This window comes from Hemiscyllium ocellatum, chromosome 10 (genome assembly GCF_020745735.1).
Source record: "Hemiscyllium ocellatum isolate sHemOce1 chromosome 10, sHemOce1.pat.X.cur, whole genome shotgun sequence".
In the NCBI taxonomy this organism is placed as follows: Eukaryota; Metazoa; Chordata; class Chondrichthyes; order Orectolobiformes; family Hemiscylliidae; genus Hemiscyllium; species Hemiscyllium ocellatum.
Genome location: NC_083410.1, coordinates 44,856,586 through 44,879,314, shown reverse-complemented (window position 1 = coordinate 44,879,314; position 22,729 = coordinate 44,856,586). Strand labels below are relative to the sequence as shown.

The following is a 22,729-nucleotide window of genomic DNA, read 5'->3' as shown; positions in this document are numbered from 1 at the left end:
CCTGATTGCTCACATAAAAAACATGACCAGTAGTAACTACCAATCAAAAACCAAGATGAGATCAAAGGTCACATCACTACATTTCACTCCGGATTATTTCAACTAAAGATCTTGTTTCTTTTGAACTTTGTGCAATATTTTATATTTTTGTACCATGCCACCATATCAAAAGTGCTCTAAAGTGAGTACATCAACTTGTTTTTTGACACCAAGAATAAATTGTCAATTACTCTGGAACTACAGATGGTTTGTTTTGTTCTAGAAAGTTACAGCCGTGAGAAATTATGGTTGCATCATCTTTCCTTCACTTTAACTCTAAGCAAGATATTTGATATGGATAACCACTTTCCCTGACAATTGGAGGGCTTTTCATTAAAGTGCCATATTTTTCTCCATTATGAACCAATGATGTAATTGAAATGTTCAACTATACTTAAAAAAAAACCTTGTCACTTTACATGAAAAGGGCCATTTTTAGTGACGATGCCTTATTGATGGATATATCTTATATCACAATGCAAAGATATTTTAGCACAGCAACAACTCGTATGTTGAGAACATTTTTAAAGGATAAAATGTCACAAGTTAAGTCACAAGTTAAGTCACAGGAAGGTTATAAAGCAAAATTTGACATTGCATCCTATGAGGAAATTTAAGGTTGATGGAAATATCTTGGACGAAAAGGTAGAGTTTACAGACTGCCTTTAAAGTAGCAAAAGAAAATAAAGAGGCAGAAGAGTTCAATAAAGAAGCCCCACATCTATGAACCTTTTGTGCTGTTTAACAGGAGTCAATAATAGAACCTCTGCTTTTCCTGGTATGTATTAATCACATAAACAAGGGTGTCTATGGTGTAATTTCAACATTTGTAGATGACCTAAAACTTGGAAGTATGGTGAAATTTATGGCAGTTAGTTATAAGCTTCAAAATAATTGAATGCAGAAAAATGTGAAATGATCTATGTTTTGGGGAGGAATGAGAAGAAATGGAAAACAAAAGGTATCATTCCTTTGTAGTTCCAAACAATAGGGAGTATGCTACTGAAGCTTATTCTCTTGTGCACATCCAGACAAATATATAATTGTCAAAAGCAGCAACAAATTATACCACAAATTGGTTGCAGAGCTGACAGTGAGTGGTTGAGGGTTCAATGTAACCCACAGTTCTTTTTTTAATTAAAGAAAAAGCATAATGTCTGGACATGTCCCTTTATATTTCAGAGGACAAGTCTCTGAGCAAGTAAGAAGCTTCAAGCAAGTGTAAATAATAAGCTTATATTGGTTGTTCATATATTAATTAGATCATTTAGCGTTCTTTCATAAGTGTTGTCAAAAACCAGGATCACATGTAATTTCAAATATGATATTCTGGGTTTTGTAAACACACTTTGGTTTCGTACTCTGCTGTTGTGAAAAGCCTGCAATTCTGCACAAAAAGGGACATATCCAGGCACTGCACCTGTCTCAGATTTCACAAAAATGTGGAGGACAACAATCACTCCATGCTAGTAATTTAACTAATTAGATTCAACCTAACAACCAATCAACACCCACTTATCATGCCTTATAAATGTTGATCCCTTTGAAATTTGTCACTCTTGCATCTGTCTTGAAAAGTGAAAAATAAAAAGCTTTGATTGTATGTCTCTTGTTTTCCAACAGTTCAGGAGATGTAGGGAGCACACCAACTTAAGGTACTGTATCTACATAAGTCATTGGAAGGGGCATGGTAGGTTGAGAAAGCAATTGTACAGCATCTGGGATCCTGTGCTTTATAAACAAGACTGCAGAGTACAGAACCAAGGGAGAATGCATAAAATATTGGTTCATCCTTAACTAATACTATAATACTATATCTGGGTTTGGCTACCACACAATAGGTGAAGGCATTAGAAGGCGTCCAGAAAATGTACAAAAGATTGGTTTGAGGGATGAGAAACTTCAGTTACATGGATGGGCTGGAGATGGTTGTTGTCCTTGACGAAGAGAATATTAAGTGTAGATTTAATAGAGGACTTCAAACTGACTAGTGCTCTGGATAGAGCAGATAGAGAGAAAATATTGCTTCTTTCATAAAGTTCAAGAACCAGAAAGCACTGATTTAATTTGAGTGGTACAAGAAACAGCAGTGAAGAGGAAAAATATACCCATGAGTGGTCAGAATCTAGATTGCAACATCTGAGAATGTTGTGAAGGCAGATTCAGATGTGGCTTTGAAAAAGAATCGACAGTTACTGGAAAGAAAGGTATTTTCAGGGATAACAGGGGAATGGAATAAAGTTGCTTTTAAAGACAGTCTAGGCAGATATGATGACCAAATGGCCTCCTTCTCTGCTGTAACCATCCCATGATATTTATGCAGCAGTGTTGTTGCAGGTCTGTAAAGGATTAATGAAACAGCAGGTTTTGCCCATTACAAAAAAACAATCGTACCAAGTATTACTCAGTGAAAACTGCATTTTCTCATATTCCAATTAAGTCTCAGAAAATTACGAAGTAGGCTTTTGCTGTTGTAATCTTTCATACAATTACCTCAAAACCAATATGTTTAATAACAAGATGTTGAGTGAAGCCACATACCATTGTGTTTCACTTAATGCCTATCAGTTGGTGAGATGATGGTGATAACGAAATGGTTAGCTTGCTCCAGTCATGAAATGGGATTCACCTTCCCTGCAAATTCTCATAATGTGGATTTTTCCCTTTTTAGTTTGTGTTGTTTTGGTGAGTTTCATGGCATGTGTCCCATTCACAATGAACATTCTCATCCGATTTTGTTCTCCCCTCCTCATTAATTATGCAATTGGCATATTTGGCATCCTTTTACTGTAGGACAGCAAAAAAGATGAAATTCCCATTGTGGCTAGGACCTTGTGGCATGCAAGTTGTTGGCACCATATTTAAAGCTTAGTTGCACACTGCTTCAGAAGCTACAACTAAGAACTATCCATACACCATCCTCTTATGAAACTGAAACATCTCAGAAATTGAAGTTAGCACCCAGCTTTCCAGATCATAGCCTGGAGGTCCTGGTAGACAGGATGGTTGAGGGGAGGTCCATCCTCTGCCTGGTGCACCACCAGTCGAAGCCCAGGCACCAAAGATAGCAGACTAGGTCAGCATTGTCTCCACGGTCAGATAGAATGCAGGGCAACAGTTAACGATGTACCGTATCCTGCAAGAGTATGTACTGGCATCTTCTCTCTGCTACCTCACATTCACTCAAACTCTATCGCTGTAGACAAACCTCACTAGCACTCATTGACTACCACCCTCACTCTGCATGCAGCATCTCCACACATTGCCTCTCACCCAGCATTCGCCACAATCGCAAATTCTTCCTGTCTTCTGGCTAAAACGTTCTGCAATCCATACCAAACGTTGGCAGCCTCAATGTAAATGAGTTTGCACCGAGCAAAGATGTTTTAAGGTGCACGCTGTGTAGATGCATGAGCTGGTATGTGTCTGTGTGGGCAAAGTGACCTGGCAAAAGCATGCAGGTCATAGATGTCATTGAACCTCAATGTGAACCTAAATGTGAAGTCCTGAAAGGCTGAAGTGGGACTCCAAGTTTAGCCATGATCCTGGTGTGAGACTGGTTGCTTGTTGATATTGACTTTGGAGGACAAGGGGTGAAGGACACTGTCCAGAGAGCATTTAAGGACATGCTGATGAAGGGACATTAAAATGGAGGCCTAGAAAAGCACCCACCAGGTAACCGGGAATTGTCACCGGCTAGTTTCTCAGAAGAGGGACTATCTGTAAAGTGGTTGGGTTGGGGTATTAATGAGATGCAAATGCATAGAAATATGACAGTCACTGCTTATCACTGAGATTCTGATCTTACATTGAAACCTTAAGGGAAAAATTGAATATTTTTTATTAATGACGAGAGTCAGACTTTTTTCATTTTGCCCTGTTTTCCCACATTTCAAATCATTGTCCATGTGTTCAGTTGTTTCCAGCTCAAACAGAACTAAAAGTATTTGGCGACAGAGATTAAAAAAAGGTATCCTATAAATGAATATCATTATTAAAATCATGAGTGTGTTGACTTGTTGTGCTCATAGAGTTGAATTAGGTAATCACACTGTGAATATTGTTGAGTTTTCACCAGAAAAATAAAGCAGCTAACATCATCATTTTTGTGGTAACTTGACTTGAAAGTTTGGCACCAAACGCAGAAGTGCATTTAGTTTTGTGACATGCTTTACAAAGAATCTTTTTGTTTTCCTTCTGTACCTGGAATATGCTTTGCCCATCCAATGATGACCACCAGTTCTCGATCAGCCAGGTCACACAGTGTAGTGAGGGCCTTGATGTCACTCTCTGGAATGGTGGGATCAGGCATGGCATAGATTTTCTCTGGCTCAGCCACAAGCAAGTGTGAGACAATCTTGTTGACTAGAATAGAAGGCACGGGCAAAAGAAAGCAAGAAACGTTTGCGTCAGTTTAGACAGCCTCATCACTCAGGGAATTGAGTAGCTGCAAGCAGTATCTCTTGGTAAATCTTATTTAATGTTGCCTTAATTAGAATCAATACAACCCAATTTTCATCAAAATGGCTTTGTTATGCACAAATAATCAATCAGGATCCAGAAAATCTCTCGGACGACTTCCAAGGTACAAGACATACTGCACTTCCTGACACAAGTTGAAAATTGACCATGTATTTTATAAATGTTGCTTTTTTGGATAAGTTGCTAATTAAATAAATGAAGAAAATTAACACAACAGCTTTTCGATAATGAGTAATGATAAGCAAGTACTAAGATTCGCCAGAATAAATGGCACATAGAGCAACGCATTCTTATTAAGATTCGGCTGTGTTAAGGAGGAGAAAGGATTGCTAAAAAAGAGAAATTAAGTATTTAGTAAAGCTAAATAGGCATCAAGAAATTTATGTCCTTTTAAGCTGACCTTTTTTTAATATAAGCTTTAAACACCTTACCTAGCAATTTTAACGAGGGGGCGGAATTAAACGTATGTCTCATAAATCACGAATATCAAGTTAAATATGACCACAGACATCTCCGATAGTCAGCTGTGTACAGACCTTTGTACTTTACGACCAGATGAGGTGTTTAGTCAAGTGGCTTGACAGACAGACATTAAAGTTAATTGTTTGCCTGGATTAGTCTACAATAGGAAGTGATTCAAATTTCGAAAATATTACAGTGGCAAAGGAAATGTACTGGGCAATATGACTTCAATATTTATTTATTGTCAGAAAGTATTTGAGAACAAGACTTTCAAAAAAAATCCACTGCTGGTTCCTCTGAATTTTATATACAATCTACGGCAACTTAAGATGATGTCACATCTCACAAAGCAAGAAGTGAACACTATTCATTTGTGAGCGATCTGTCTGAAGGCAGGTCCCATGGCTCACTGATGAGTCACCCTGAGCTGTTGTTCCTTGGCAATTTTTGCCCAGAGTGATTTCACATTGCCTTCACTCTCAGGGCAAGATGAGGAATGATAGAATTGTTACAGAACAAAAGAACGCTAGTCAGCCCATCCTGTCTGCACCACTCTCCTATGATCATCATGATTTCAACATTCTCCTGATTCTTCTCCATTCTTGTGCTCATTTTTTTTTCTTTTTCAATAATGATCCGATACCATCTTGAATATGCTAATTGACTCTGCCTCCACCAGGTTTCCTGCCAGTGCATTCCAGACCTGAACCATTCATTGCATGAAAACATTTACTTGCACATCACTGTTGTCATGTTTACAAATCACTTGAATCTGTGCCCTCTCATTCTCAATCCTTTTATGATTTTGAAAGCTTCTATCAGATCGCTTTGAGCAGTCTTCTCTCCAACAAGAACAGTCCCAACCTTTCCAATCTTTCCTCATAACCAAAGTTTATCTTGTCTGGAACCATTTTTGTAAGCATCTTCTGCCTGCTCTCCAATGTGTTCACATGCTTCCTATAGTGTGGTGGCCAGCACTGTACACAATTATTCCAAAAATTACAACTTTTCTCACAATTCTGCTTTATGGCGCTATGTCAAATACCTTTCAAAGTTCATGTATACTGCATCAACAGTGTCTCATTAACCTTTCTGGTATCTGTTTTGAAAGCTCCCTAATGCTCTTCAAATACAATTTCCCATTTAGAAATCCATGCTGGCTCTTCACAAACAACTCAGCTTTTCCCATTTGATTATTAATTCTATTATTTCTAGAAGTTTCAGCAGCACGAAAGTTTAGCTGAGACTGTAATTGTTGGGCTTATCCTTACAGCCTTTTTCAACAAGGGCACAATGTCATCAATTCTCCATTCCTCTGAAAACCTCTCCAACTATAGGGAAAGATGAACAAATATGGCCAATGCTCTGTAAATTTCTCCTCTCTCTTCCTTCAATACCCTTGCAGATGGGCCTCATGTTTTCCTTAGCTAGAACAGAAAATTAATCTGTGCTGTTGGCATTATTCTTCATGCTAGCCATATAGCCACCTCTGCTAAGCAGCTCGTTGAATATATTAACCTCCAATTTCATAAATTTAGTATTGTTTACCCTAAGATCCACCATATTACATTCTTATATACTTCAATGAGGAAATCTGACAGGTAGGTTGCACACCCTTAAGTACTACAGACATCTGCTTTTTTTGAATTTTTCAGATTAACTAAATAAACCAAGTTTTGTTCCTTAAATTAAAATTAAAACTTTATAAAGAATTTATCATTTTAAACACTTAAGGCTTTTTGGGAAAAAAGTGCTAAGCATTTTCAGTTATTTGGATAATATATATATATTAAAATTTTGATTCTGATGGACAAGACTTCATTGCAAAATATTAATATAATGTAATTTACAGAAATGTAAATGTGAAGGCAGTATTTCATGAATATGGTATATTATACCACCCTTGTAAAAGTGTGAGCTCTAGTCCAAGTAACATCTGAAATTCCATGAATTGCTTTCAGCTATACTTAATTATTTATTAGTTAATAGAAGAAATACACTGGAAAATATAAACAGCCACTGCCTTCTCCATGGCTATCCACAACTATGCTCAAAAATCACACAAGACATGCAATAAAATTATAGTATCACTCTCATGGTCAAAAGAATTATTAATATGGGCCCATACATGCGTGATTTTAAAGTACTTGCCAATAAAAATATAAATCCAATCAACCTAAAAGAAATAATCTAGTTATTTAATCAGTTTTGAAATGTAACATTAATGATATTTTGTACCATATTTATTTTCTGTGGTCTTTGTTAACTGTCACATAAAGACATAGGTGAGAAAGCACATTTAACATGCACTTTCTTGATGGCAAAGGCTCATCATAAAAGCTTAAAGATTTATAAAGACAATATCCAGCTTATGCAGGATTTGTAATCTTCATTCTAGTGTTTTGAATTTAACACTATGGTTAGCTTAGAGGCTCAGAGGAAACATACCACAGATATGTTTAATACTGTCAATGTTCCACATCGTTTAGTAGTCCTCATTTTAAATCACAGACATGGGGCCACAAATACAAACAAAATGACAATTTTAAAGCTATTTAGGACTTTTGGGAAAGCACAAAATAAAATAAAATCTCTGATATGTCCAATCTATCTTTTACTAACTAAATTACAAATCAAAATAAAACAGATTTGCAGTGCATTGCTGCGAAAAGCTTTCTCTCTTTAATTGAACAGTATAGAAAAAATATATGGACAATTCAAAATATTTCCACATGGCTGTACATCATTTTTCACAAAGTACACCAGCTACCCTTGATGAAAAATAAACTCTGGCGATTTATAAAATGGAGACTGGATTAGCTTTGCCTATTATCACTCCCATCTGTTTGCAAACTCTTTGACTGGTTGTGTGTGCAGGGGGAGTATACCGAAAGAGATAAGACATGTCATTGTTTCATTAGATTATAAATTAATGTGCTGAAGCTTTATATGTTAATGGACATCCTGTACAATATAATATAAATTAATTTGTTGTCCTCACATGGCTTTTTGGCTGGCTGAACCAGCTGAGGGTTCAAGTAAGGGCTGTTCTCTGCATCTATCCTGCGCTTATACTTCTGCCGTCCTCCACGTACTCTATCTAAGCGCACGCCTGGAAAAGAACAAAAATAATGTTTAATAAATACAAGAGAAATACAATTGTTCATTACCAAATCAATGGTGCACCATAGAACATAGAACATAGAAAAATACAGCACAGAACAGGCCCTTCAGCCCACAATGATGGATGATCTGAATTAATACTAGGTTAATTTTCTTAAGGGGCTCCAAAAATGACATTCTGTATAAAACTTTTTAAAAAATGATTTTTTTAGGACAAGTAACTTGACAATAAGCTAATAATTGCACGTTCATTTGTATCTGTACAATATGGGTTAAAACAGATTTTAAATTGTGTTATCAGTAAAAAGCAACATAATCAATGCATTGCTCGCAAGTTCTAAACAAATCTAACAAAGCATTTTAAAATAAAATAATGTGCATGGTATTTTATCTCTATATGCCTTCCCCTCAATTAGAAATTACTTCAAGTAGTAGCCAAAAGTTCTAGATAGTTTGCTTGTTTTCAGAAGAGACATACTGTAATGCATTTTATTGTGATAGTAAAAAGATTTTGGAAAGATATTCCTATCAAAAATAAGACAAGCACCTTGAGGAAAATAAGCTTCCAATGGAGCTATTTCCTAGCCAAAACATACCACTCACATATTGTCAATAAAAAGATTACCAAGTTATTTGTGCTGAATCGAGAGGAAGAAAATGTTATCAATGTAAAATTCTATTTAAAATTACATTTTAAACAGCTGCTCCATGTAATTGTGCTTATCTTGATGATCTTCACTTACTTTCTGAATAAAGTACAAACTTTTCTAATGATAGACAGTGTAAAATGCCAGAATATTTAGGGCAGATAAATCGAACTATAATTTTAAGTCAATTGTATTTGTAGCATTCTATAACTGTTTAATGAAAGATGAAATTATGGTTTATACTAAATCCAAGCAGGCTCACTGCCTTAAGGACAATCTATCCTTTTAATTTATTGACATCAAAAGAAGTCTAATTTAATTATATTAAATTTCTCCTGGGAATATGTATCACCACGGAAACCAGCTAACAGGAAGTGTCAATGAATTTGTTTTGTTGTTGCTTTGAATATAACAGCAACTTTGAAAAATGTTGCATGGTTCAGAACTGTCTAAATTTTGCCAATCATTCACATCACCAGCATGAAATGGGCTGCCTACAAGAGCCCACAACAGGTCAGAGGTTTTAATTGAACAACATCTCTTTCTGTCGTTCCGACAAAAGGCAAGCAGGAAAAATGACTCTGGCAAGATAGCTCAGAGTCTAGCAATGTCCAATTTCTCATTAGGTCTAAGCAGCTATCTAGCTGCTAATGCTGACAAGCCTTGAACCTTTTATTTTTGCTCAGAAATTACTTTGGCAGGAACAGGAATACAGCTTCATCACAGACGCCTGACTGCTGTTGCATTAACCTGAATGAGACCTCAAAGCCTGGTGATTCGGTGTGGTGGAAATGTGCCCGAATGCAACATGTACAAGGCTTTTGTTATTCTGGCAGACACTCAGAGCAAGGGGAAGGCACCACAAAGTTGTGCACATTAATAACTTGATTATTTGTCTCTGCACACATGTATCAATTGGGAAAGGCTCAGAAGACAGTAAACCATTTCCGAAACTGCAAATAAAAGACAATTACCAAGCAAGTAGGTTAATACATATGATGCTACATGTGCCAAAACCGTCACACTCAAACTTCAATGCAAGTCATATACTGAAGTCAGGAAACACCAAAATGTTTCTTCCTGAATTATCTGGCTCTCATCTTCAGTGCTCTGCAATAGAAATAGATAGCACTGACCTGTTGTGCCTCAAATAGAGAAGTAGGATATGTCTAAGAATGTGAAGGTAAATTGGACATATTTGGACATATGGGGTATTGAAATGAGAGGCACAGGAGCATTTGAACACACTTTCTATGGCATGAATCTTCTATTGTGCAGCACCCAATCTTCTGTGTATTTTATTAGCTCCACTGATGTTTCTCCTTCATCTGCTGAGATCGTAGGATTGCTGTAATATGTGTACTTGCAGTGTTATCGGAAATCTGAGTTACGCCTATGCAGCTGCAAGTTGCATTGTTCAGTATCCTGCCCTATAAATACTTAAGTAGTAGTGAAATTCAGTTATATAAATTTGGGATCTAATTTGGGTTCTAATCCTTCATTCCTATGAACTAAAGACTGTACTGCTATTTTGTACAGTGCTCGGTCAGTAATTAGTGTCTGCAGCATTTACAAACCTAGAAATATGATTGTACCTAAAACTGACTCAAATAGGATGCAGCAGAGTAGACGAGTCCACCAGCACACCCTCAAATAAAGTGTTCTAGTCATCATAGCTATTTTGCCAAGTTGGCTCGCAATGTGGCTTTATTTTATCTTGCCCTATACCCCTTTACATGACATTCTATTCAACATGGACTGTTTAGTACCTGGTGTGAAATGTCTAGGCCACAACATCTAAATTTTAACTAGAACAAAACAGAACAACATTCAAAATCATAGTACCTGCAGTGCAAACTCTTATTGTTGCTATACCACAGAAGTGATTAGCTAACAATATTTATTATCTTCATCTCACTGGAGAAATTTCATTTTAAATGTTCTTTTACATACTGAAATGGAGTTTAATATTTCACGTTAAAGGCTCTAAATCTAACTGGGATGCTCCTATTGGTCAAAATAAAGTTGCTTATAAATGGCAGTAGAAAGGAATGTGCCAAATGAATGACACATGACAACTGTTTAATGAAAGAACATTGGATAAAAAAAAAATAAGAAAATTCCATTTTACCATGATTCTCAGACTTGTATACTTGTAAAGAGTTTATTTGGTCTGATCAAGCATCATGTGTTTCGGTACCTAGTGACTTGTATGGGCAAAGCATTTAGAAGGCAAATTATCAGATTCTAAAACTTTTGGTCCTTTTAACACGATCATTTTAAAATTATGAGAAGGCTATGTGAAAGAATCTGTATTTGTGGGTGTTCTCAGAACGGAGTCTTTCAAAGGTTCTTGTTTAGAGTAAGATGTATTTTTGTAATACTACTGCTATATTTAGGCGATCAAGATTTTGTACACATTCCCTCCCTAAAGCATCCGTACCACTGTAGTGTCAGTCTATGTAACATCACCAAACTAGAGCTCTGTTCAGTCACTAAAGTTCTGAGGCCATGATAGAGCTGTTGGGTGAAGTTAGTTCTGTGCACAACTTAAGTAGACTGATGATCACTTGAACAAGTCTGTGTTAAATCTACTGGATGAAAGAGGTGTTTCACTACTTTGACTGCAGTGACTTACTTTACGACTAATACATACTATACTGTTGTTGAAAGTAATTGTTAACTCTCTGTCCTGAGTGAAAGACTCTTTACCCATCCTTCAACTAAAACAGTATTCAATATCTTTCACTTGGTTTCGTGAATCCTTCGTGATAAACTAAAATGGTGCCATGTAACCAATGCAGTCAAATGTAGTTTACATTCAGAGGCTTTTAAATTAAAAAATACTGCAGGAACTTTTAAGTGGGCATCTAAAGTGTATTTGTAAAGAATATAACAGCTGATACATAATAACAGATGATGAGTGGCATGGTGGCTCATGGTTAGCACTGTTGCTTCACAGCACCAGGGACCTGGATTCAATTCCACTCTAGGATGACTATCTGTGTGGAGTTTGGACATTCTCCCTGTGTCTGTGTGGATTTCCTCCAGCCCAAAGATGTGCAGGTTGGGTAGACTGGCCGTACTAAACACAGTGTGCAGTTTAGATGGATTAGCCACAAGAAATGCAAGGTGATAGGGAGTGGATCTGGTTGGATGCTCTTTACAGGGTTGGTGTGGACTCAACAGGTGAAATGGCTAGCTTCCACACTGCAGGGATTCAATGAATGATCAAGCAGAGTCAGCACAGCTTCACAAAAGAAAAATCATGGGTGTCAAAGTTACCAGAGTTTTTTTGAGGAGGTAGCAAGCAGGATGGACAAAAGGGAAACGGATTTAATATATATGGATTTCCAGAAGGTGTTTGATAAGGTACCACAGGTTAGGCTACTAAATAAGAACAGAGTCTATGATGTTTGGGGTAGTGTATTTACATGAATAGAGACTGTCAAACTAAGATGACAGAGAGTTAGAGTAAGAGGGTTATTTTCAGGATCGCAACCTGCAACTCGTGGAGCATCACTGGGATCAGTGTTCTTACCACAATAATTTACAACAAGTGTTAGTGTCTTGGATGAGACAAGTGAATGTATGAAAATCAAATTTACAGATGACACAAAAGTAGGTGGAAAGCTAATGGTGAAGACATGACGGAGAGTCTGCAGATGGATACAGATAGGTTAAGCAGGTGGGAAAAGTCCTAACAGATGGAATATAACGACATGGGAAAATGTGAGGCTCAGCACTTGGGCAGGAACATTTGAAGAGTTGAATATAATTTAAGTGGAGAAAGACTGCAGCAAGCTTCAGCACAGAGGGATTTGGGACTACTGTACGTGCACTTAAATTACAAAACAAAACTGGCATGTAGTTGGTAACAGAAGGCAAATACATTGTTGAAACTAAACATAGGGAATGCTAGAGAACATCTCTGGAGAAGGATACTTTTAAAATTGAGATTGGCATTCTCTGTCTTTGTTTTGAATTTCCAAAATCTGCAGTAAATGGAACACTAACTTTTATTTCAAAATGAATGGAATATGAAAACAGGGAATCTTGCTAAAGCTATATAGGAACACTAGACAGATTACAGCTAGAATACTGCAAACAGTTTTGGGCCCCTAAAACATAGGAATAATATACTAGTACTTGAGGCAGTTCAGACAAAGTTCACTTTATTGATCTTGGAATGGCTGGTTTTCCTTCTGAGGAGAACTGAGTAAGTTTTGCTTGTATTCATTGGAGTTTAGAAGAATGAGAGGTAATCTTACTGTAACATACAAGATTCTCAGAAGATTTGGTATGGTAGTTTGTGAAATACAGTTTTGAATTAAATATGATGATGTAAAAACTTTGAGTTTGAATGAGTTAAAGGAGTCTGTTTAGCATGGGGGTAAAGTGACACATTAGATACAGCTCACTTTTTTAAAGTTAATAGTGCTGATCAAAATAGCCCCTATTCTATCTAACCTTGTTCTGTCACTAACACAGATCTCGTTGATCTTTCTCAGATTTTATATATATATAAGAAAACAACTGAAAATAATTTTCAACTTTGACAGGTCTGAAAATGACATTTAGGGATTTTTAAAAACTAATTCTGAGTAGATTGTTTTAAACATTAATTTCAAAATTACAGTACCATGTTCAATTAGCATCAGCTGAATTCCTGTTTGGAATGTACAAGTAAATGTGGTTAAGTGAGAAAGTTACTTCCAGAGGTGCGGATTACTGGATCTTTAACAGTCTGCTCTATGTATTGACTTGTATTGGCAAATCTTGATAAAATGAGGTTGAAATTCGCTGCTTGACGCAATAAGGCATTTGTAGAAAACAATAAATTCACAAATCACCCGGCATAAACAGGAAGGCTAGAACTGGTATAACTGGGCTAGACCTGGCTGTACTTGCTACATCCATCAATTCAGTGAGCCTCAAAGTCAAAACTTTTTTAAAACTTACGTCAGCACATGAATTATTGTTTTAACTGGTATGAAATTTATTCCACTATAAATGTTGAAGGTTTTAGCACTTGCTCCCATTATAACTTGCACAAAATATTTTGACTCCTGTATTTTATACAGTAGATCTCCACTTTTCACAAACAAGATGAGAAAACACAGAACATTAACAGATCAGATGAACAATAAAGGAACATGGATTGAAAATATCACTTCTTTTCACCTTTAATTAAATGCTCTCAGATCATTCTTTTTATCAGATGTTGTAGAGTGAAAAACCACACTTGGTTTATATTTTAAAATGATCAAGTTTACAGGAGGCACATGATCAGCAGTAAAAATTTTTACAAGGCTGGTTTTTAATTCTATGGGTCACATGGAATCCTGCAAGGCATCTACAACAATTTATAATTAACAAACATGTTTTAGTCTGTGTTCAACTAATGCCCCATTTTGCGTATTTTTTTTGATGTAAATGGAATCAGGCAACAATAAACAAATGTTTTACATTTTAATTTTCATGTTATTCAAATAGCACAATTTAGCAAACTCAACCTCTTCACTCTTCATTTTTCTACCTCTCCATTCCCCAGAGGTTCAGCAATTCCCTTTGGGAGAAAATCTATCGTTAACTGAAATGACTTATTTCTATATCCTACGGCTTCGATGCAACAGCATTAGAATTACTGGATGTATGCCCTATCCCTGACTAGTCCTTATTCTACCCTATCACCTGACATACATTCTTAGAGGACCGTAACTACATGACTGCCCGTTTGCATGTCTTTTTTTTCTTGCTGTGTCATAATATTTAATTTTATAATATTTTCCACTTATATATTGACTTTTATTTTTATTTTGAATTGTACAATACATCTTTTAAAATACGGCATCCTAACAGGTGATTGAACATCTCTGTGAAATATCCATCGCTCAGAAAAAAATATAAAACTTCTTCCTGTTTTGTTTATCCCAGTATAGGTACAATGCACTTGTTATTAACAGATTATGCTTGATAGCATTCAGTATGTAATACTGAAATGTTTCTGACCTAATCTGTTGCTATGTTGGAATGGGTTAAGTAATGATAAAGCCAATAATTTAGTTTTGACAATATGAAGTATCCAAGGCCCCTTTTTATCTCTCACACTGTTTGAGATGAGTCTATTAAAATTTATGTTTATGTTTGACATAGATTGTGATTGTAATTTTTAAATATGGCATTGAAATTTTAAGAAATTTATAAATCGATGTTTCAATGGCTAGGTAACCATCTGTAAATGATATACAGACAACAACGCATAAATATATCATGGACAGGAATCAACCATACTGTTTTTCAGTGAGTCAGAATAGAAAATTATTTAGATCACAATTAGTTTAAAATGAAACATTTTCATCTTAAACCAAATATAATTATACATTTTCTACATTTTTTTTCTCTTCAGATGTCTTTGAATACGCAATTTGGAAGGGTCACTGTCTTATTGTCTTGAACTACAGTGATAATGAACTTGCCAATGTATTACCACGTGAGTCTGATCAGAGTTATTTGTTGGATTTCAAACTTACACTGTCCACTTGAAACCCAGCAAAGTTCAGGATGACAGAATTTAGACATAGAAGCAGGACATGCATTCTATCTTACACTGCTGAGTCACCTACTGATAAGTAACTACTGACACAAAAGCTTAATTTTCAGTTAGTAGAGAATACAATGTTTGTCTCTTTTACTGTCAAGCATTTTTAAAAAAAGCTATACATACATTTTATGTCACAATAGCAGAGATCATTGCTACTGGGATGAAATACCAAACTCCAAGATTAACATATTACAGCCAATAGCATAAGACTGCAATTTTAATACATAGGTTTCAAAATCTTAATATGGCACTGATTTTTTTTTAAATGCATAGTCTGCTGTATATTATCAGTTTTATATATGAAAGAATTCAATTTTTAAACCAGGTCAACAAAAAGTAATTTGGAAGCAATATTAGAATAAATAAAATTTGTGGTGAACAGAGTTTAAGTTAAAACAGATAGCTGCATAAGAGACACTGAAGATCTTTGTCAATCAATATAGATGCAGTGCACGTTGGAACTCTCTGAGGTAATCTCCTGCAGGGACGAAACCTTCCAAATGACTCCCTCTCATTAAAGACCAACTAAAATCTAGTTTCATGCTAGATTTGGAATCGCATAAAGCTTGATTACTGAAGTAGTTTGCATTGGATCCACACCTTTCTCTCCTCACCCTATGCACATGTTATAACACTGTCCAGTCTAATAAAGACTTCTGTCACAGTAGTTGCCTTCATCTTTTGAGTCACATTCTTCTCTCCAAGTAACACTGCCAATTTCACTCATAGAAAATGAGCTCACACTTGATTTCTGTCTGCTGAAAAACTCCAGGATCCCAGTCTGGAGTAGGAACAAAAAGGAATAGACTGCAAATCATTTTATTTTGTTTTATTGGGGCTAAGTTCAATACACTTGACAAAGGGCGAAGACATTGCAACATGCAATTAACCAATGTCCATTCAATATGAAAATTAACTCAGGAGGAGGCCCAAAATCAGAAGCTGGCATCAGTTAAGACTAGCCTGCAGTACTCAAACCAGTGTGCACTTCTAAAAGGGGTGATGCATCACTGAAGCACTGGTAGTTCTTCCACAACTGACTGTGACCTGGAAAACTATGAAGAATGGCAGTACCTCAGAGAAAGTGGGCATAAGGACAAAGGAATCAGAAGAGGGCCTTTCTGCCCCTCAAGCTTGCGCCACCATTCAATACAATCATGGCTGATCCACTTCAGGCCTCAACAACACTTTTGTGTCAATTGTCATCATGGCCCTCAGCTTCCTGTTATTAGAAAATCTATCCATCTCCTTATTAAGTCCTTGCTGTGATCCAGCTTCCTCAACTCTCTAGGGTAGAGAATTCCAGACATTCACTAACCACTGGAAGAAGTAAGTCTTTGAGCTCAGTTTTAAAAGAGTCCCTTTATTCTGTAGCCTTGTCCTCTAGTTTGAGGCTTCCACATTAGTGGAAACATCTCTTCACGAGCAACATCACATTAGCGGTTTTCCAATCTACTGGAATCTTTCCAGAATCCAGTGAGGGTGTCAAAACCTTTCGATGTTGCCCAGGACACTTGTAGTGGACATGTATAAGGAAGGAAGAAGCAACCAAAAGGGCACCAAACACACACTCATGAGGCAGATAGTTAGGGAGGTGAAAGCCAAGAGCCAAATTTTGAGGATTTGAATGCATTGTCACAAGAAATTCACAATTACAAATCTGAAAGACATTTGGATAAGTACATAAATAGGAAAAGTTTAGAGGTATATGGGCCTGGAGCAAGCAGTTTAGTTTGGGATTATGTTCGGCATGGACTGGTTGGACCAAAGGGTCTGTTGCCGTATTGTATGACTGGAAGTGACCAAATTCAGTGAATATATTTCAAATCTGCACCACATACCTTAGCCAGGGCTCAATTCAGCAAATTTACAACCTTGTATTTCGGAATGAGCCTGGCCAGGTGACTAAAATTTCAGCTGGGGAGCATTTTGGAACAGTAATCATAATTCATTAAGTTTTAAAATAGTTATGTATAAGGACAACACTAGTTCTCGGGTGGAAATGCTCATTTGGGTGGAGGGGGAGGCTAATTACAACATTATTAGACAGGAACTGGAGAAATTAGATTGTGGGAGCAGCTGTTTGAGGGTAAATCCACATCTAACATTTGAGAGTCTTTTCAAGGCCAGTTGATAGGAGTTCCAGCCCAGCTTGTACCAGTGAGGATAAAAAAAATAAGGACGGCAAGATTTGGGAAAACCGTGGATGACATGAGATATTGAAAGGCTAATCAAAAAAGAAATGGTAGCATATGTCAGGGTTAAGAAACTGAAATCAGACAAGACCCTTGAGGGTTATAAAGAAAACAGGAAAGAAATTAAACGAGGAATTACGAGGGCTAAAAGGGCCATGAAATGTCCTTGGCAAGCAAGATTAAGGAAAATCCCAAGGCACTTCATATGTACATTAGGAGCAAGACAGTGTAGCTAGGAAAAGAGTATGACCACTCAACTTCAAAGTAGGGAATTTACACGTGGAGCCAAAGTGGGTGAGGTCCTTAATAAGTATTTTGCATTGGTATTCATCAATGGTATACTGACATTCTAAGGCATATGAATTTTGAGGAGGGAGTCTTGAAAAACATTAAGGTAGATAAGTCCCGACAGCGTGGTGGAATCTATCCTAGAATACTGAGGGTGGCAAGGAAGGAGATTGCTCGAACCTTGACAGAGATCTTTGGGGCAACTTTTTCATGCAGAGGGTGGTATGTGTATGGAATGAGCTGCCAGAGGATGTGGTGGAAGCTGGTACAATTGCAACATTTAAGAGACATTTGGATGGGTATATGAATAGGAAGGGTTTGGAAGGATATGGGCCGGGTGCGGGCAGGTGGGACTAGATTGGGTTGGGATGTCTGGTCGGCGTGGACGGGTTGGACCGAAGGGTCTGTTTCTGTGTTGTACATTTGTATGACTCTATGACTTTTTAACCACAAGCAAGGTTTGAGAAGACTAGAGATGTGGCAATCTTGTCCTTTATTTAGGAAGGGCAAAAGGATAATTCAGGAAATTATATGCCTGTGTGCCTTACATCTGTGGTAGGGAAATTATTGGAGAAGATTCTCAGGGACAGGATTTACTCACATTTGGAAAAGAATACTTAGTTATCATGACTTTGTGCAGCGGAGGTCCCAAATTTGATTGAGTTTTTTGAGCGAGTGACAAAGATGATTGATAAGGGTAGGGCAGCGGACACTGTCAAAGACTTCATTCAAGTCCATGTAGACAATGTACCTCATGATAGGCTGATCCAAAAGATAAAGTCACAAGTGATCCACAATGAGTTAGCAAGTTGAATACAAAATTGGATTGGTCATAGAAAACAGGCTAGCTGTGGAGGGGTGTTTTTTGAGGATGTAACTCTGAAGATGGACGAGGGGGATCCAGTAGATGTAGTGTAGGACTTTCAGAAAGCTTTTGATAAAGTCCTACATAGGAGGTTAGTGAGCAAATTTAGGGCGCATGGTATTAGGGGCAAAGTACTAACTTGGATTGAAAGTTGGTTGGCTGATAGGAAACAAAGAGTAGTGATAAACGGCTCCATTTCGGAATGGCAGGCAGTGACCAGTGGGGTACTGCAGGGATCAGTACTGGGACCACAGCTTTTTACAATATATGTTAATGATATAGAAGATTGTATTAGCAATAACATTAGCAAATTTGCTGATGATACTAAGCTGGGTGGCAGGGTGAAATGTGATGAGGATGTTAGGAGATTAGAGTGACCTGGACAAGTTAGGTGAGTGGTCAGATGCATGGCAGATGCAGTTTAATGTGGATAAATGTATGTTTATCCACTTTGGTGGCAAGAACAGGAAGGCAGATTACTACCTAAATGGAAGCAATTTAGGTAAAGGGGCAGTACAGAGAGATCTGGGTGTTCTTGTACACCAGTCAATGAAGGTAAGCATGCAGGTACAGCAGGTAGTGAAGAAGGCTAATAGCATGCTGGCCTTCATAACAAGAGGGATTGAGTATAGAAGCAAAGAGGTTCTTCTGCAGCTGTAGAAGGCCCTGGTGAGATCACACCTGGAGTACTGTATGCAGTTCTGGTCTCCAAATTTGAGGAAAGACATTCTGGCTATTGAGGGAGTGCAGCGTAGGTTCACGAGGTCAATTCCTGGAATGGCGGGATTATCTTACACTGAAGACTGGAGTGACTGGGCTTGTATACCCTTGAGTTCAGAAGTCTGAGAGGGGTTCTGATTGAGACATATAAGATTATTAAAGGATTGGACACTCTGGAGGCAGGAAACATGTTCCCACTGATGGGTGAGTGCCGAACCAGAGGACACAGCTTAAAAATACAGGGTACACCATTTAGAACAGAGATGAGGAGAAACCTCTTCACCCAGAGAGTGGTGGCTGTGTGGAATGCTCTGCCCCAGGGGGCATTGGAGGCCCAGTATCTGGATTCATTTAAGAAAGAGTTGGATAGAGCTCTCAAGGATGGTGGAATCAAGGGTTATGGAGATAAAGCAGGAACAGGATACTGATTAAGGATGATTAGCCATGATCATAATGAATGGTGGTACAGGCTCGAAGGGCAGAATGGCCTACTCCTGCACCTATTGTCTATTGTGTTTTTTTGACTGAAGGTTTGTGAGCAATAGTATTCCACATCAACCACTGCTGGGACTTCTTGACTGTAATATATAAATGATCTGGATGAAAATGTAGGTGGTCTGGTCAGTACCTTTGCAGATATCATGGTGGATTGATGAATAGTGAGGAAGGCTGTCAAAGTATACAGGAGAATACAGGTCAGTTGTAAAATTGGGCACAGAGGTTTAATCTGGACAAGCACGAGGTGATACCTTTTGGGAAGTCAAATGCAAGAGGAAAGTATATTGTAAATGCAGGATCATTGATACATGGAAGGATCCCTGGAGTGCAAGTCCATAGCACCCTGAAAGTGACAGCACAAGCAGATAAGATGGTAAAGAAGTTGTATGACATGCTTGCCTTCATCAGTCAGGGCACTGAGTATACAAGTTGGCAAATCATGTTGCAGTTGTACAAAACTTCAGTTCGGTCACATTGGGAGTATTGTGCACAGTTCTGATCGCCATACTGTGGGAAAGATATTGAGGCTTTGGAGTGAATGCAAATGCATTGTTTTCCTTACAGCTTCAGAGGCTGAGGGGGTGACCTGATGATAGCATGTAAAATTATGAGGGGCATTGAAGAAGTGGACAGTTGGAGTCTATTCCCCAAGATGGAAATACTAGGCAGCATACATTCAAGGTGAGAGGCAAAGGTTTAAAGATGTGCAAGGCACACATTTTTTATACAGAGTGTGGTAGTACTTGGAACTTGCTATCAGGAGAGGCAGTAGAAACAGAGATGATAGTAACATTTAAGAGGCTTTTAGACAGACATGTGAATACACAGGGAATGGAAGGATATGGGACATGTGCAGGCAGATAGAATGAGTTTAGAATATATGATGGTTGGTGCAGACACGATGGGCCAAATAGCCTGTTTCTGTGCTGTACTGTTCTACGTCCTGTGAAAAATCTCTATCGAATAATCTCTGTAAATCAGATTCCATATTTTGGAGGGTTTTTCCTTCACTGAGAAAGATTGTTGAGGTTTCTTTGTTTTAAATCTTCCTTCTCGTCTCCCTCCCACTCCTCCTACACAAACACTCACTCTATCCAAAGGTCTGTCGTGAGGTGGTGCAGCTTGCAGCAGATGTCTACGAGTCTGAACACCCACTCTACTGAGGGCTGCAGGGCTCCTCCACAGCAGTTCAGGGTCTGCAAGTGTTGTTTGTGCAACTGAATGAGATAATCTATTGCATTTCATGTGACAACTTGGCTTTTGTTGTATACAAGCTGTGCCTGTGGATACTCAGTACAAGTTACACCCTTTTGTACGACCAATTGCGTGGTTTGCAAAATACTGAACGGGCCTGTGCATGTCTTCTCTTTTACCACCAATATCCAGTGTGACTAGCTTATGACACAGCCTGATTTGACAAGGAGCTGTTGACTTAGTGAATGCTTGGCATTCCCCCAACTTACGGCTGAAAAGGCCTGAATATGAAAATGGTTCCAGCCTTCTGTGGCTAGCTTCAGGCCAGTGCCTCAGTCTCTCTGGCAAGTCCATACCTATTCCAGATGGGATCAACCTCATCATTTAATCTGACAATGGTGTCATTGGTCAATCAAATTGTTTTCCCTTTTCACTCAACGTAGGTAAAATGTCTAAGCTCTCAGCATAGAAATGGTTGATTTTATCTTCTACTATGAATTGCATAAAGAGCTGAATTTTCTTCTGGATGGGAGAAGACTAAGTTTTTTCTTTAATTTTGAATAATACATGTGAACATGTGTGACAGATTTATTTCTGTTCAGCAGGGTAAGGGTTAGTACTTTCCAACACGCATGAAGAGATTCAATTAATACTAATGAAGAGTGCAATTATTTCAATTTATACCACTGATTAATTGTGAAGCACAATGAATATCAATGGCATAAACAAACATGACAGCCAAACCTTTAATCAAATGGATGATCATTAGTCAATTAAATTTATAATCGATTAATATATATATAGTCAGTTGATCACCTCTTCTCACCCCAATAAACAACAAGGCTGTTTTAGATTTTAGCCACAGGGACCACTTTAGCTTTCATTTTACTGGAGAAATGACCATAAAAACCCTGAATTAAATAAAATTTCACTGGTTGTGTTTTGCCTTTCTGAAAAGACTACATCTGAATTTTGTCATTTATTCACTGTCATTTTACAGGCCAAATTTCACGTAAATGCACAAAATAAGCACAGACAGAGGAGTCGATCTTCTGTAGTTTAGCTCCCAACAGCAAACACATACTTAGAACGATTGCCCACGTTTGGCCACAGAGTTAATTTCATCTAACTGTCCTGTGTCAAGGAGGTAAGATAGTAAATTGGTAATAATCACAGGCACTTATACAATTTGATGTTTGCCAGGCAAATTCACAGGCAGAGGGTATGAGAGAAGGTGGACACACATCTGCCTACATAACCACATACCTGCCAGCAAAACCAAGGAGTGGGGCGCACCTGTTACTGCCTGAGGCCCTTTACATAGTCACTTAAGGTCTACTTAAGTACCTTAGCCTGGAGTTACTGGGAATCTCCCAGCAGTGAGTAGGTCGCTTGCCATGCAAGGAGGCTTCCTACTGAATCCTTTTGTTTTTGCCAGAAGCCCCATCGAAATGCCTGACTTTGCAATGGGAGGGTCGACCGGAAGCCAGCCCCCTGCCATTGCTTTTGACTCACTTGCTGCCCACCACCCTCACCCTGCCAACATTAACATTTCCTCAGGCTCCACAGATGTTTCCTCTTGCTGTCCTAGATGCAGGACTGTCGGCTACTA

At 37.9% G+C, this 22,729-nt stretch overlaps 1 protein-coding gene across 10 annotated transcripts in view; it reads right to left on the bottom strand.

The window, feature by feature from the left end:
* The window catches only part of esrrga (estrogen-related receptor gamma a), a 242,178-nt gene that overhangs the window by 39,495 nt on the left and 179,954 nt on the right, over nt 1-22,729 (bottom strand). For all 10 annotated transcript variants that reach the window (XM_060831457.1, XM_060831461.1, XM_060831460.1 and 7 more), the window contains 2 exons: nt 7,985-8,095; nt 4,243-4,404 (listed from right to left, as the gene is read on the bottom strand). In XM_060831457.1, the coding sequence (XP_060687440.1) occupies nt 4,243-4,404; nt 7,985-8,095 (273 nt within the window). The remainder of the gene's footprint in view (nt 1-4,242; nt 4,405-7,984; nt 8,096-22,729) is intronic.